This window comes from Amblyraja radiata, chromosome 1 (genome assembly GCF_010909765.2).
Source record: "Amblyraja radiata isolate CabotCenter1 chromosome 1, sAmbRad1.1.pri, whole genome shotgun sequence".
Lineage (NCBI taxonomy): Eukaryota > Metazoa > Chordata > Chondrichthyes > Rajiformes > Rajidae > Amblyraja > Amblyraja radiata.
This window is the reverse complement of record NC_045956.1, coordinates 61,570,801-61,588,458: the sequence shown is the minus strand read 5'-3', so window position 1 is coordinate 61,588,458 and position 17,658 is coordinate 61,570,801. Positions and strand designations below refer to the sequence as shown.

General features: G+C 44.9%; 1 protein-coding gene across 2 annotated transcripts in view; it reads right to left on the bottom strand.

Moving 5' to 3' along the window:
* rap1gds1 (Rap1 GTPase-GDP dissociation stimulator 1) overlaps window positions 1-17,062 on the bottom strand; it is an 80,475-nt gene extending 63,413 nt beyond the window's left edge. For both annotated transcript variants that reach the window (XM_033022658.1, XM_033022667.1), the window contains exons 1-2: window positions 16,646-17,062; window positions 5,666-5,770 (exon numbers count right to left, since the gene is read on the bottom strand). In XM_033022658.1, coding sequence (XP_032878549.1) covers window positions 5,666-5,770; window positions 16,646-16,649 — 109 coding nt within the window. In that variant the 5' untranslated portion in view covers window positions 16,650-17,062. The remainder of the gene's footprint in view (window positions 1-5,665; window positions 5,771-16,645) is intronic.
* Between the last annotated feature and the right edge of the window lie 596 nt (window positions 17,063-17,658).

Here is a 17,658-nt window from a genome sequence, read left to right as displayed (position 1 = left end):
TATTCCAAATGCGGCCTTGCCAGCGCCTTAGAGCATTATCATTACTGTATCTGCTGTTCCAAATGTCAACTTCTGTACATCGGCAAGACGAAGCGCAGGCTCGGCAATCGTTTCGCTGAACACCTCCGCACAGTCCGCCTTAATCTACCTGATCTCCCGGTTGCTCAGCACTTTAATACCCGTCCCAATCTGACCTTTCTGTCCTGGGCCTCCTCCATTGTCAGAGTGAGGCCCAGTGCAAATTGGAGGAACAGCACCTCATATTTCACTTGGGTAGCTTACACCCCAGCAGTATGAACATTGACTTCTCTATCTTCAAATAGCCCTTGCTTTCCCTCTCTATCCCCTCCCCTATCCAGTTCTCCCACTGGTCTCACTGTCTCCGACTACATTCTATCTGTCTCGCACCCTCCCCTGACATCAGTCTCGACCCGAAAAGTCACCCATTCCTTCTCTCCAGAGATGCTGCCTGTCCCGCTGAGTTACTCCAGCATTTTGTGTGTATCTCCCATCTCTAGTCTTCATTACACATTTTGTGTTTCCAAATTGCTAGAGAAAGTGATGTCACTGCTAAACCACACCTAGTAACCCTAACGCAAATATTCCTGTAAATTTGAAAACGAAAATACCAAATACTTTCACAACAGAAATATAAGTTTCAGATTGAAAATCTTTTGTCAGAATCGAAAGTTGAGATCATCTACCTATTGCTCTGACATATGCTACCTTATCTTGAGTATTTACAGCATTTGCTGCTTTTACAATGAGCAGCCTCAACATAACTGTCACTAGAGTAGCCGAGGACCTCCGACAACAACCTGGTTCACCTCCTGCTCAGGTATAAGACAATGGTCCAGAGGCTGCCTGTGACCAGATTACTATCTAAATGGCGTCAAGTTGGGAAAAGGGGAAGTACAACGGGATCTGGGGCTCCTTATACATCAGTCTATGAAAGTAAGCATGCAGGCACAGCAGGCAGTGAAGAAAGCGAATGGCATGTTGGCCTTCATAACAAGAGGAATCAAATATAGGAGCAAAGAGATCCTTCTGCAGTTGTACAGAGCCCTAGTGAGACCACACCTGGAGTATTGTGTGCAGCTATGGTCCCCTAATTTAAGGAAGAACATCATTGCTATTGAGGGAGTGCAGCGTAGATTTACAAGGTTAATTCCCGGGATGACGGGACTGTCATATGCTGAGAGAATGGAGCAACTGGGCTTGTACACTCTGGAGTTTAGAAGGATGAGAGGGCATCTCATTGAAACATATACGATTGTTAAGGGCTTGGACACGCTAGAGGCAGGAAACATGTTCCCGATGTTGGGGGAGTCCAGAACCAGGGGCCACAGTTTAAGAATAAGAGGTAAGCCATTTAGAACGGAGACGAGGAAACACATTTTCTTACAGAGAGTGGTGACAGTGGAATTCTCTGCCTCAGAGGGCAGTGGAGGCCGGTTCGCTGGATGCTTTCAAGAGAGAGCTAGATAGGGTTCTTAAAAATAGCGGAGTCAGGGGATATGGGGAGAAGGCAGGAACGGGGTACTGATTGGGGATGATCAGCCATGATCGCATTGATCACAGGAGGCCTGTGATGCTCTACAGGGCTGCTTTGAGGTCACAGACTGGGACGCACTCTGTAGTCCTCATGGAGAGGACATTGATGGACACGGACTGTTACCAGTCCGTAAAGTTCCGTGTAGATAGCGTTGTCCTTGAGGAGACTGTTTCCCCAACAAGCCATGGGTCACCAGTGACATAAAGGCCCTTCAGGAATGGTGCCAGGGAGGTGGTGAAACGGGTGCAGAAAGACTTGAAGGCGAGACTGAGACAGGACGACTACAGGAGGAAGCCGGAGCTGAAAGGTCAGCAGAACAAAGTGAGGGATGTGGGGAGCGGTATGAAGAGCATTACAGGGAATAAGAAGACCAGTGGCCTGGGGAGGGAAAGCGATCAGGACTGGGCCAACGAGCTAAACCTGTTTAAAAAAAAAATAGATTTGATGGTGGGGCCTCTGCCCACCCTCCCCCCTGCTCCCCGACACTCTCCGCTCAATCCCCCTGGTCCACTCACTCTGCCCTTTCTTTGTCGCACCTGACTTTCAAGGCTGAGCTGGTGAGGAAGGAGCTGAGCAGACTCCGCCCAGGCAAAGCCACGGGTCCCGATGGTGTCAGCCCTAGGGTACTCAAGGCATGTGCCAGCCAGTTGTGCAGAGTACTGCAGCATATCTTCAACCCGAGCCTGGAGAGGGTTCCTGCGATGTGGAAAACATCCTCCCTGGTTCCTGTACCAGAGGACCTGGAGAGGCTGGTGCTCATTCACCTGCGACCCCTGGTTAAACCCTACCTGGACCCCCTGCAGTTCACTTAACAAACAAAGATGGGGGTTGAGGATGCCATCTGCTCCACCATTCCTATGCTCACCTGGAGCATTGTGAGCGTCATGTATTTTTACTGCTCCAGTGCTTTTAACACCATCTGGCCTGCACTGCTAGGGAGCAAACTAACCATTGGTGTCCTGGATCAACAACTACGTGACTGGACAACCACAATATGTCCGGCTTCAGATCTGTCCTGTAAAAGGTAATGAGCAACATAGGGCCCCACAGGGGACGGTCCTCTCTCGCTTCCTGTTCACCATCTACACTTCGGACTTATGATATAACTCGGACTCCTCCTGCCGACTGCAAAAGTTTTCAGATGACTCTGCAATTGTGGGCTGAATGAATGAGGGGTGCGAAACTGAATAGAGGTGTAGTCAACGACTTTGTTGGGTGGTGTGGGTTGAATCACCTGCAGCTCAACACTGACAAGACTAAGGAGTTAATGGTGAGAACACCCCTGTCCCCCATCTCCATTAATGGTGTGGATGTGCAGTTTACCAGGGAGTACAAATACCTTGGAGTGTACCAGGACAGTAAACTGGTCTGGTCCAGGAATGCTGAGGCCCGTACAAGGGATAAAGCCAGCTGTACTTTTTGAGAAGGTTCTGCTCCTTCAACATCTGCAGTGAGATGCTGCAGATGTTCTAACAATCAGTGGTAGCCAGTGCCATCTTCTTCACTGTTGTGTGCTAGGGCAGCAGGGCGAAGGCTGCAGAGGCAAATAGGATTAAAAAAAAACTAATCAGGAAGGCTGGCTCCGTCCTGGGGCAGAGTTGGATTCATGGGAGATGGTCTATGAGGGGAGGATACTCCTCAAACGGCAGAGCATCTTGGACAACACAGATCACCCCCTTCATGACAGTGGTCAACCTGAGAACCTTCACGAAGATGCTGCACAGAACGCCACAGGAGATCCTTCTTCCCTGTGGCTATCAAACTGTACAACTCCTCCCTCTTCTGTCATGGGGTGGATTGACTCCTCTCCTCCCCCCTCACAATCTTTGTGCATCCCCAATCCTTTCCATTCTAATTTCATGCATTTTGTGTTTTTATGACTGTTGGCAGATCAACTTCCCTCCTGGGATAAATAAAGTTCTATCGTATCGTATGACACTACATCCATGGGCGGAAACCCTGGGGGGGGGGGGGAAACGGAAGGACACGCCCCCGCTATGCTTTGAGAGATGGGGACAAACCCCCCCCATGTTTTGTGATCTGGACTTTATCAGGCACTTTCTGAAGGCTGAATCGGCCTGTTCGCAGGCCTTAAAGTCAAACTGCTGCATCAAGGCGATGTAGGCTCCTGATGTTGATGCCCCCGCCAGCCGATAAAAGGCCCCGTGAACGGTCTGATTCAAGCCCCACGATTCGGGGCGGACGAAGCTGTTGTTGCTGGAGTTCAGAGTCGGTCACCAACCAGGTCAGCTCCCGATGTTACCATCCATAGGGCCCACGACCGAAGCCTCGCGCGGCCGTCAAGAAAGTGCCCCCCCCCCCCCATGTTTTGATAGCGATTTCCGTGTCTGACTACATCTGTGCCATTACCAGACTGGCTCACTTCTATAATTCACACAGGCACCACAGCAGCACAGCTGAACGAACTACAGCCTCACAGTGCCAAAGACTTGAGTTTAATCCTGACTTCAGGTGCTGTCTGTGCGGTGTTTGCACGTTCGTCCCGTGACTGTATGGTTTTCCTCCAGATGCGCTGATTTCCTTCCGCCTTCCAAAGACATGCGGGTTTATAGGTTAATTTGGCTCAATTGCATTGATGTGTCGGGATTGGATGCAAACGTGGCATAACATAGAACTTGTGATCTTGTGAACGAGTGATCGATGGTCAGCTGAGGGGCCCAATTCCATGCAGTAGCTTCCAATCAATTAATTTTATCACCCAATTCTGCTCGAGGCTCTGCTCAATGGCTTCAATTCTGCACTTGGCTACTTCTCACGAGTTCCTCCCTCAGTTTTGATTGACTGGAACTCTAACAAGTTTGTTACTAAAACAATTTTAAAATGACTCCATTGGCAGTTGTCCTTTAAACTACCAAATGTCTCAAAATTGTGGAAACACCTCTAACTATTCAACACATTGCCTAACATTTAAAAAAAATCAAATCCTTTTGTGAAATTTGATTTCATCATTTATTTTAATAATGCTCCTGTAAACACTTGATTGTTCACATTAAAGGCACCAAGAGAAAATCAAGCTGCAGTGAGAAATCATATTTTACAACATAATTCATGGGAATTCTCACACAATTGTTTAGTCCATTCTTTACTCTCAGTAAGAAAAAACTAAATTAATATTGCGTACGCAACAATGCAAGTAACCAATACAACATTTGCATGCTCACACCTATTACTGCCAAGGTAATTCAGCTTTTTGTAATCTATGTCATATTTGAACTCCTTGTAATGGAATCCTCAGGACTTGAGGATACAGGAATTGAATATGTTCCAAGACATTCAATTATTTTGCACCACATAGAAACTACCAGATTGATATGGAAACATGAGAAATTAATCAAAATAAGCATTTAAATTTTACTATGCTCAGTGTAACAAAAGAAAGAAATGGCAGAGTACCAGATATCCCAGTACCAAGTGTCACAGAGGAGCCAAGTTATTTTCTCCTCATTAATTTGCCTTTCCACTAGATTACATGATTGACGGGGCAAATGTACATTCATATGCAGTAATACTTCGGCATTGTCCAGCCATATCTGTGCAGGCAGGCATGATGGATCAGCTGATCTTTTTTAATTTAGTTTTCACTTGCTATAACCCTGCTCCCAAATAACATAATTTGCTCAATGTGGATTCTCAGGACAGTAGTCAGAGATAGGGCTTCACAACCAGTGGTATCATTTTAGACTGATAATTTAAGAGTTAGTAGCTTGTTGGCACTGAAGGTCCCAGTCAAATCTTCTGGAAACTGACATGGCTAATTTATAGAACCAAGACAATCAAGGGAATAATAGGCATATTTTCTCAGCATGTTCCATCCATTCAAGGAATGGTACAAGAACTGTGAAAGGTGAAAGATCTGTTAAATCTGTTCCATCCCAACGGAGAACAGCATTTTCTTGTAGGAAAACCCAAACCGTATTGAGGCATTGCTAATTCTGTTCTAACAGATTATAGACAGCATTAATACAAAAATGTGTAACTGGACGCTCAAGTTATGCCATGGAAAATCATTCAAGTATTGAACAGCTGGAACAGGCAACATTTTAGACCATAAGAGTATTCTGTGAAAAGTACACCAAGTAAACCACTTACTGTTGTGTGCCAGAGCTTGAAGGAGGCAGTCAAGGCATCCCTCTATGCTATCGGATGTACCATCAGCAGTTAGCTTCAGTTTTTGCAGAGCATCATTTAGGTTTTCTGTTTTTTTGGGGTAGGATGGAAATAAAAGATTTGTGTTTGACTTATATTTTGGTGTGTAAGCAAATATCATAATTACTTAACATTGTGCATGTATATAGTCAAACTTATTTTCGCCATAGGAAACATTTAGCATGATCTAATGCGCTACAATGCTGAGAACTGCATTCTGCACCGTATATTACCCATTGCTTTATATTGTACTTGGTTGACTATCGTATGGTATATCTGATTTGTTTATCATGCAAAATAAAGCTTTTCACAGTATCTCAGTACATTTGACAATAATAAACCTAAACCAATGTTCTATCTATCTAGTTATCGTCATTTCGTTCAGATTGATGTTATATTTCACGTTACTGACATTTAAAAACCCCACTGAGAAGAATAACTTGACAGTTGCTCTGATAGTTGATGGGAGATTCTGGCAGTTTGTACCTATGATGTCACATGGGATCTCACAGTCCTCCAATCACAATGGGATCTCATTTACATATGCTGCAGTTTGGTTTTAGAGGAACCACGTGAAGGTTCCAATCTTCCTCACCCGTCCCATTGTGATGTGATATATGTAAATGAGATCCATTGTGATTGGACATCTGTGAGGTGGCACTTGGCTCATGCAGCAGTTTGATTGTAAAATTGTTTGATGCGCACACACACACACACAGCTTTAATAGATACTAGACCAAGTGCAGACCCGTTGGGTCTGTTCCCCCAACGTGCGGTTGAGGGGGGGGAGGGGGAAGCTTGCGGCATCACACACATTAACCACCCCCCCACACACGCTAACTACCCCCCCCTTGTTAATATATTAATATTATTAATTTGCTCCTTTTACCCCATAATCTGGAGTGGGCGTGGGAGTCCAGCTGTGGGCTTCTGACTCTCTGGAAACCCACAGCTAGAATGAGCGAGCAGGGGATGGGAGGGACGCGCAGGCGGGCGGGGCTTCGCGAGCTGCGCCAGCTGTGAGAAGAAAGTTCAGCGGAACTTATGTGGAGAAATTCAGCACGTGAGGAGTCGCTGCCCCATGATCTGTAGAACAAAGAAGCTACAGCGGAACGCAGCTGTAGAATCTTTGTTCTGCAGAACTTTCTCGATATCTCTGCGCCTTTAATCCACAGCAGCGGGGGGCTGGGCCAGGATGCAGGTGGGCCTGGATTGGTCAGCATGTGGGCATTGTGATGTCAGCAGCTGGTGAACGCCGGTTAGATTTTTTTAATTGAGTTTTGTGATTAATTTCATTCAAAATCTGGGAGGAAAAATTGACCAAGGAGTGGATTTCCGAACTCATAAGGTAAATCCCTACCGAAATGGTAAAAATTTGCGTCTGGTTTTCGAGGAGATACGTTTCACATGCAAAATCACACACACACAGTTTTAAAGGTATACTAGACCAAGTGCAGACCCGTTGGGTCTGTTCCCTCCACGCGCGGTTGCAAGGGGGGGGGGCGGCCTGACGTCATCGCGCAACGCCACGCGCTAGGCGTACGTCGTCAAGACGCTGCATACGACGTCAAGACGCTGCGTACGCCTGTCGAGACACTGCGTACGGCCGTCGAGACGCTGCGTACGCCCTCAATGCGCCTGCGGGCCGACAGGCCGTTGACGCGCGGGATTTTCGGAGTGCAAGCCCGCAGGGACGTCGAAAAGCAGCGGGGAACCAGCCGATGTGTGCCTTCCGCCAGCGTGACAGAGCCGGGCCGGGGGGGAGTGGAGGAGTGCCAGTCGGCAGCAACGAAAAGTGAAAAATGTCGGCGTTTCTGGAGGAGAGCCAGGCGGCAGCCGCCATTATTAAAAATGTGTACAGAAAACTTTCTAAATGTAATGGGGAGCGAATGTAAAAGTGAAATCGCTAGCGAAATGGAAAAAATCTCAGAGTTTTTGCGTGTGGTTTTGGCGAACCAACGAATCAAAGGCCAAAAATCCAATCTGACATACACCCACAAACATACACACACACACACACAGTTTTAAAAGTATATAGATAGATATATGATATAGAAACATAGAAAATAGGTACAGGAGTAGGCCATTCGGCCCTTCGAGCCTGCACCGCCATTCAATATGATCACGGCTAATCATCCAACTCAGTATCCTGTACCTGCCTTCTCTCCATACCCCCTGATCCCCTTAGCCACAAGGGCCGCATCTAACTCCCTCTCAAATATATACACTGAACTGGCCTCAACTACCTTCTGTGGCAGAGAATTCCAGAGATTCACCACTGTGTGAAAAATGTTTTTCTCATCTCGGTCCTAAAAGACTTCCCCCTTATCCTTAAACTGTGACCCCTTGTTCTGGACTTCCCCAACACCGGGAACAATCTTCCTGCATCTAGCCTGTCCAACCCCTTAAGAATTTTGTAATGTATGAATTTTGTATGATATAGATGTTGAGAGGCAACAGTACTTGCTTGTGAACTCATGGGTACTTTAATCCAGAAGGAAAGTATCTCCAGAGATTTACTACTTTTACTGAGATAAACAAGCTATCCACACGAACTGCCTCAAAAATGCTGGCAGTATTATCAAAGACCCACACCATCCTGGCCACACACTCATCTCCCTGCTACCTTCAGGTAGAAGGTACAGGAGCCTGAAGACTGCAACAACCAGGTTCAGGAATAGCTACTTCCCCACATCCACCAGGCTATTAAACCTGGCTCGGACAAAACTCTGATTATTAATAACCCATTTATGTTATTTGCACGTTACCAGTTTATTTATTCATGTGTGTATATATTTATATCATGGTATATGGACACACTTATCTGTTTTGTAGTAAATGCCGACTATGTTCTGTGTGCTGAAGCAAAGCAAGAATTTCATTGTCCTATACAGGGACACATGACAATAAACTCACTTGAACTTGAATTTGAACCATGAAAGGAGGCAGTGAAGGATGGCAAGATGGACTATAACTGTCTTTCAGGATGGACTACAACTGTCTATCACTAAGTGATAATGCACCATTCACAGAAGATAGCTCGAAAAGAACACCGAAAGAACTGTAGACCTTCAGAGATGGAAATATGTCAGACAAACCAAAAATATAAGTACCCCAAAGTGCTCACATGGGTCAATCACAGGGTTTCCATGGATAACACAATGGTGATTTTGAAGTGAGAGTGTAAATAGTAAAGGCAAAGATGACACAAGCATAAACTCTTACAGCACTGAACCCAGCCACTCAAGCCAATATTCTGATTACAATAAAGGTTAAAAAAAAAAATGAAGGGAGCAGAAAGTAGATTGTATTGCAAAAATGGGCTTGGAAAAGGAAGTCAAATATTGCCTTGGGACACAAAATGCTGTAGTAACTCAGCGGGACAGGCAGCATCTCTTGAGAGAAGGAATGGGTGACGTTTGGGTAGAGACCCTTCTTCAGACTGAAGATTGCCTTTGGACAGTGGTGCAACAATGGCTGAGGCAAACTGAGCAAATCAGAAAATTTGCAAAACACAGGAAGTTGTCAGTGGTAAGGAAATTATTGAAGATTCTTGGGGACAGCATTTATTGTCAGTAGTTGGGAAATTATCGAAGAATCTTAGGGACAGGATTTACAGTTGGAAAAGCACGGACTCAAGGTATAATGAGCATGGCTTTGTGCAGGGGAGCTCCTGTATGGTAAATTTAATTTGCAATTTTTAAGTGGCAAAGATGATTCATGGGCAGATGTTGTCCAGACATCAGTAAATCATTTCACAAGGTCCATTCTGGTACACTGGTCCAGGCACATGGAATCCATAGCAAGTTGGCAAATTGGATCCAAAATTGGCCTAGTCACATAAGACAAGGCAGTGGAGGGGGTTTTCTTAACTGGAGCACTGTGACCGATGGTACTGTTCTCGGATCCTTGCTGGGACTTCTTGTTTGTAATATATTAATGATTTGGATGAAAAGGGGAAATTATACAGTAAATGGCAGGATCCTGAGAAGCACTGATGTCCAGAGAGATTTGGGGGTATAAATTCATAGCTCTTTGGGAGGGGGTACACACAGGTAGATTAGAGTGGTAAGGAAGGTGTATGGCATGCTTGCCTTCAACTCTCAGGTAGTGAATACAAAAGCTGCAGCTGTATATAACTATAGTTGACCACATCTGGAAAATTGTCTGCTGTTCTGTTTGCCAAATTATAAGAACATGGCGGATTGGGAGAGGACGCAAAGATATTGTCCGGATTGTAGTTTATTAGTTATGAGACAAACTTGGATTGTTTTCACTGGAATGTTGGACACAGATGGGTGACCCAAGTATAATATTATAAGTTTATATAGAGAGTGTTTTTTCCTCCCAGGGTGGAATACAAATACTGGAAAGCATAGGTTTAAGTTGAGAGGAGGAAATTTAAAGAGAGATTTGTGAAGAACTATTACCACTACTGGAACTTCATAATTTTAAACAGCGTATTTGAGTCTCCTTCAAGCCTCCTTTAGCCTCCGTTGTTTTAAAAGGGAGGAAAACTAAAAAATGTAGAACTGAATATATCCAGTCGCCTGTCATAGAGGAAGCTGCTGGAACCAATCAATATGCATGATTGAACACAAAAACCTTATGGACAACAGTGGAAAACGAAAAAGATAGACTGAGGTGGAGTGCAAAAAAATAGCATTTAACTGATTCAAACCTTTGAAAAGGCACTGCCACATGAATTATGGAAACATGATGATTCATTAATGTTTCCCAGAACACAAAATGAAAATCCCACTATCTGACATTAATGCATTATCAAAACATATTCTGGTCATTATCACATTGGTATTGTGGGAACTCGTGATGTGGTAAATGATGCAGGTTCACGTAACTGAATACATTCCAAAAGTACATAATTGGCTACAAAATGCTGTAGAGTATCTCAGAGGTTCAGAGGTGCGACATAAACGACTTTCTTTTTTCCAGGAATTGGAATCAGCTGCAGTATGAAGCAGGTGAATGATTGCAATTGGCTTCGCCAATCAACCAAATTACTTTTTGCATCCATTGTGTTCTGCCCAGATACAATCAAAGTACTACTAGGCAAAAAAAAAAATCAATTAATAGTGTTATGAATTTCAGAGGTATCTATTGTCCAGACTTAAATCTTCATAATGAATTGTATGAGACTGAACAGCACCTTGTTCCTGGATAATTAAAATAAAACTGCTGCAGCACAAGAAAGAATGATTTGACTCTGCCAATAATTGCTACCTTCAAATTCACATGATATGTACAGCGCTTACTTTATCCACACCCTGGACCTCTCCACCATGCCGATTGTTATAAAAGGCAATAAAAGCAATAGACCAATGCAAGACCTCACCTACCCATAAAATGTCAGAAATATATTAGAACAAATCTAGCCACTAGATTTATGCAGGTAGATGTAGAATGCAGAAAGAAATAATAAAATCAAGTTTTCTGCAAAATTACAATCCTTCTCAGCAGTTACATTTTGATCAACAAAATATTAAGCTTCAACATCTCCAAAGATATTCAAATATGGTGCCAAATTCAACAAATGGATCACTATTGGCTGCCTCATGAAAGCAGCCAATATAGTCAAGGACCCTTTTCGCAGCAGTCTTTCGCTCTTCCCCCCTCTTCCCCCGAGCAGATGATACAAAAGCTTGAAAGCACATACCACCAGATTCTGGAACAGCTTCTTCCCTGCTGTTATCAGATTATTTCTCTCCCATAAACTAAGTGTAGTCCTCATCGTTTAGCCTACCTCATTGTGGAGCTTGCACTTTATCTCTGTAATTGTAACGCTATAACACTATATTCTGCACCTTGGTATATTTTTCTTTTTGCACTACCCATTGGCTTGAGTGTACTCATGTACAATTTGACTGGATAGTAAACAACGATTTTCACTGCATACACATTAGAAAATGAATGCAAAAAAGGTTGTTTCTCTCTCCTCATAAGTGAATGTGTATGTGAATTGTTTCTCTTTCCACGTGTACCTCCTGAATGTTTCCAGGATTTTCAATTTAATGCAGTATATTTGTTTGGTATCAAGATTTTTGTTCAAGATAAAATTAGCTACTTTTCCCCCTCAATAAATATGCCTCTCCTTTTAATGGTTTTTACGTAAGCTTCGTACAAGTTACCCAGTGCAGTTATATAAAAGATGCAAACTAAGAGTTCTCTGCAATAGAGATTAAAAAACAATGGAATATTTAAGGAAATTGTTGCACTAACAGCTGAATTGGCAACTGTTACCCAAAGGGACTAAAACTGGAGGTTTATGGCCTAATTTGGTTGAATATCAAACTGTTAGATATCACTAGCTGTGCTAAAAGCTCGAGCAATGTTTTAAATGCTCTACCTTCCATGCAAATGTACCAGATAAACTGCATACCAATGGAGGGGGGGGGGGGGGGGGGGGGGGGGGGGGGGGAGAGAGAATAACTTCAGTTCTAAACTCATAGGGCTTCAAACTGGCAATGGGCCAATTACTGTGAAATAATTTCTTAATTCTTCTTATCTTCTTCCCCATGAACCATCCCTATGAACCCCTCTATTATTGCTATGACCAGATCAGAGTGCACAGCATCTGCAGTAGAGACCAAATCCATATGCTAAATCAGTTAATGAGTGAGCCATTAATCTGCTTTGAAAGGCAGGGAGAATCATAATTAAATTCAACAATTAACAGTTCAGGAACACAGCAATTTTCATCTGTTGCAGTATTTAAAATCATGCAAATTTATACTGAAAGGCTATTTGATACCATGACATAACTCACTGACAAAATGCAATAATTTTCTATACAAGGGGCAACATTTAATCTACACGACCCACTTGTGCAACAGAATGGATTATGCTAAAAGCATTTGATGTAGCAACTCATCCCGGGCATTATCATGGCTGGCTGCCTCGGTTTATTCTTGTTTCTACAAGATCTTTGGATTGAAATTGTCTGAGGTGCTGAAATATAATCTGATTCACTCAGACATTGCTATAATCATATGTCATTATGCTTGGGTGCCAAGTGGCTGTTAGTCATTTAAATGAACAAATATTGAAGTTGTATGCCATGCTCCATAAAGAACACGTTTTCATGAAAACTGCTACTACTGCAGTCTACTTGGTTATTCAATCTAGACATCAGCTTTCAGAACTGTTTCTTTATGAATATATTTTAAAGGAATTGGTGTTAGCATTGAAAGATAGTCACACCTTATAATTAATTTTGGAAGTGTTAGGAATGGATGACAAAGATTGACAGTTCTGTACGAAATCATTTACAAGGAACCTTCCATCCCAGAGCACTCAAGGACATGGTCCTAGAAATTGTGGACACATTGGTGATCATTTTCCAATGTTCTCTCGACTCTGAATCGGTTCCTGTGAACTGGAGGGCAGCCAATGTAACCCCACTTTTTAAGAAAGGAGGGAGAAGACAGGGAATTATAGACCAGTCTGCCTAGTATCGGTAGTGGGAGAGATGCTCGAGTCGATTGTTAAAGATGTTATAGGAGCACATTTGGAAAGCAGTGACAGGGTCGGTCAAAGTCAGCACGAATTTATGAAGGGGAAATCATGCTCGACTAATCTTCTGGAATTTTTTGAGGATGTAACAAGTAGAATGGATAAGGGAGAGCCAGTGGATGTGGTGTATCTGGACATTCAAAAAGCCTTTGACAAGGTCCCACACAAGAGATTATTGTGCAAAATTAGAGCACATGGTATTGGGGGTAGGGTATTGACATGGACAGAGAACTGGCTGGCAGACAGGAAGCAAAGAGTAGGAATTAATATGTCATTTTTAGAATGGCAGGCAGTGATGAGTGGGGTGCCACAGGGCTCGGTGCTAGGACCCCAATTATTTACAATATATACTAATGATTCAGACAAGGGAGTTAAATGTGACATCTCCAAGTTTGCAGATGACACAAAGCTGGGTGGCAGTATGAGCTGCGATGAGGATGCTGTTAAGGCTAGAGGGGGAACTTGGATAGGTTGGGTGAGTGGGCAGATGCAATATAATGTGGATAAATGTGATGTTATCCACTTTAGTGGCAAGAAAAGGCAAATTATCTGAATGGTGTCAGATTAGGAAAAGGAGAGGTGAAACGAGACCTGGGTGTGCTTGTACATCAGTCACTGAAAGTAAGCATGCAGGCACAGCAGACAATGAAGAAAGCTAATGGCATGTTGGCCTTCATTGCGAGAGACTTTGAGTTTAGGAGCAAGGAGGTCCTACTGCAGTTGTACTGGACCCTGGTGAGACCGCACCTGGAGTATGGTGTACAATTTTGGTCTCCTAATTTGAAGAAGGACATTCTTGCTATTGCGCCAGTGCAGCGTAGGTTCAACAGGTTAATTCCCAGGATGGCGGGAATGATACATGATGAAAGAAAGGGTCGACTGAGCTTGTATTCACTTTAGTTTAGAAGGATGAGAGGGTATCTTATAGAAACGTATAAAATTCTTAAAGGATTGGACAGGCTAGATACAGGAAAAAAGTTCCCGATGTTGGGGGAGTCCAGAACCAGGGGTCACAGTTTAAGAATAAGGGGTAGGCCATTTAGGACTGAGATGAGGAAAAACCTCTTCACCCAGAGATTTGTGAATTTGTGGAATTCTCTGCCACAGAGGCAGTGGAGGTCGATTCACTGGATGTTTTCAAGTTAGATTTAGCTTTTAGGGCTAAAGGAATCAAGGGATATGGGGGAAAAAGCAAGAATGGGGTACTAATTTTAGATGATCAGCCATGATCATATTGAATGGCGGTGCTGGCTCAAAGGGCCGAATGGCCTATTCCTGCACCTATTTTTCTATGTTTCTATAAGCTGCAGATATTTCCCAAGATGCACAGAAGAGTTTGGTAACTATCTGAAATTAATCCTTTCTTCATTTTGTAGCCACTGTGGAAATAGATTCAGGATCTGGTTTTGCTATCAAGGATAATGAGAACAAGACAAGGCACTTGACAGCAAAAGGAAGCAGACATGTTAAAACCCACTCAAAGGATAATCAATTGCAAAGGAGGCCATTCCTTTCTGGGTTAAGCGCTACATTCCTGATACCCGAGAAATGTTGACTAATAAATTACCACGGGGTAATCACTCAAAGGTAATCCTATTCTCAGTCATACCATTTACTGTGCAAAACAGTTATAAATAATACGGCAAGGATCGTGGAGTCTTACAGATCACTTTGCCTCAAGGCAAGCCAATGACTTGCAACTTACAACTTTTCTTACCACTCTATGTATAAACCAACATTCGTTAAACAATCTCTTCAAAAGGTCACAAACGTCAGTAGGAATCTGATTGAAATAAATATTTTAGCAATAACAAATGCTGAAGGAACTCAGCAGGCTGAGCAGCATCTGCAGTTGGGAAGGAATGATTTCTCCAGTCTCTCCGTCCACATTGTTTGCTTATTCTGTATTTTTATTTCTATATTGCACTATTACTACGAACAGACGCTAAACTGCATTTCGTTGTACCCATACTTGTATCGGTGCAATGACAATAAAGTTGAATTGAATTGACATTCCAGGTCAAACCCTTGCATCAAACTATCTGGGCATTCTCCTCCTCTTCTTCTCCCACCCTCTAACACAAAAGGAAATTTAGTGCAGGGCCCCATTAGTCTCCCCCATCCTCATCACGGCAAGTTAAAAAGCTAATTTAAATGCTGCTAACCTACTGGGGGAAGAAACCAACACCCATTGGGACAATTACTCAACTAAAATGTGATGGCAGGAATTGTTCTTCACACACATTCACTTGGTGTAAAGGAAGTGACATCTGCAGCTGAGAAGGAAACAGAACAAAATGTGGCATGCATTGAGGTCTGATTTATTTGTTGTATGAACTGTATTTCCTCTCCGACCACTAGTTTTATAGAGGATTCAGCAGGAAACTGTCAAGTGCAGGTGAAGAAACAAGAACAAGGAATCTTGAGCAAAATACAAAACACGTCAGGCAGCATATGAGGGAAATTGACAGGCACCTGTGAAGGGAATGGGGGTTGGGAATTGGCATTCAAATATTAGACAAAGGTTAGAGATGTAAAGGGAAGCAAAAAGGTGTCAGATAAGGAGAGAGGGAATATAAAGCTGGAGCGGGATATAGATGGAAGGGAAAGATAAAAGGGAAACATAGGATGGGTGATGAGCACAGAGGGGATGTACCTTAACAACGTTTTCTATTGAGTTTAAAATGTGGTTCTGAAAACATTCGTTCCTTGAGTATCTGCTGGTGAATGGGAGACAAATATGGGAAGGAGGGGAAAGGAGCAGGCTGATATGAAAGGGGGTGTCGTCATACAGCACAGAAACAGGCCCTTTTAGTCCCATTTGTCCGTGTTTGGCACAGTTCCTTATAAATCCATCTTATCCATGTACGTCCAAATATCCCTCAGATGTTGCTATTGTTCTGCCTCAACTGCTTCCATGTACCCAGCACAATCAGCATGAAATAGTTGGCCCTCAGGTTCCTTATTAAATCTTCCCCCATCCCCTCATTTTAAACCAATGTCCTCTAGTTCTTGATTCCCCTACCCTGGGTAAAAGACCATTCACATTCACCTTATGCACTCATGATTTCATACATTTATAAAAATCACCCCTCAGCCTCCGACACGCCAAGGCATGGAGTGCAAGAGCAAGGTCGGAGACTGCCCTTCACTGCCCCTCGACCCTCTCCATCCCCTTCCCTCATCAACCAGCCTCCACCCTCATCTTCCCTCTAACCCGTTCCCTCATTTCCCCCCTCTTCCTCTACTTCCCCTCCACCCCCCTCAACCCTTCTCTTCCCCTCCACCCTTCTCCCCATCTCCTCCCCCCCCTTCTACCTCCATCCATCCACCCCTCCCCGCCACCGCCTTGCACCCATGTCGGGCGGGCGGGCGGGCGCGCGCGCCACTCACCCATGTCGCGGGGCGGCGGCGCGGGGCCGGTCCCCGCTGACGGATCTGCGGCCGTTAGTCCGCCCGCGCACGCGCGCGCCTCAGGGGGTCGTGAGAGGAGGGAAGATGGAGCCGGGCGGATGGGGGTCGGCGTCGCTGTCGCTGTCGTTGTCGCCGGTGGAGAAGCTCAGCGAGGGGCGCGGCTCTTCGCCGGGATGGGGATGGGACGTGAAGCCGGCCGGCCTTTCGCTCGCCCTGGACCAGGCGATGAGGTACAACCCGACACCGCGCCCTGACTGACGCCTTCACTCGCTGGGTGGGACCGAGACAAGCCGCGGGTATCGAGCTGCTTCCTTTCCTTCCTTCCTTCCCCTCAACCGGTCGATGCCACTGAGCCGCCGCCGTGAGCTGCTCACCACCAGCGACACTGAGACTGCGCGTCCTTAGCCCCGCCCCCGTCGGCCGCCCGTTGGTGGAGGACCCCGTCCATCTCCGGGGCGCGCACCAATACCGTCGGGGTGGGCGGGACTACCAGCGATAGCCCGTCTCCCATTGGCTGCCGCTCGGTGATCCCGCCCCAATGGTCGCCTCTGATTGGGCGTTGTCCGGGACGTCGGCATCACCGGCCGCCCGAGATGTCAATCAAGCCGCCTCCTGTATTGGAGCTACAGCACAAGACAATTCGGCCCATTGGGTCACTCAGGCCTTTCAATGTGATCCCAACATCAGTCACCTTTTCCCATCCCCACCCCTTTCCACAGAGACCGCTCCCTCCGTGATTCCTTGGTCCGCTTGTCGCGTCCCACCCAAACCATCCCCTCCCTAGGTAACACCTGTCCCTATATCTCCTTCCTCACCTTCATCCAGGGACTCCAGAAGTCCATCCAGGTGAGACAGAGGTTCACGCGCACCACCTCTAACCTCATCTACTGCATCCGGTATTTCTGATGTGGTCTCCTGCTCATCAGCGAGACCTCGCATAAACTAGGCAATCGTTTAGCCAAACATTTGCTTTTGGACAGCCAAGGCCTGCT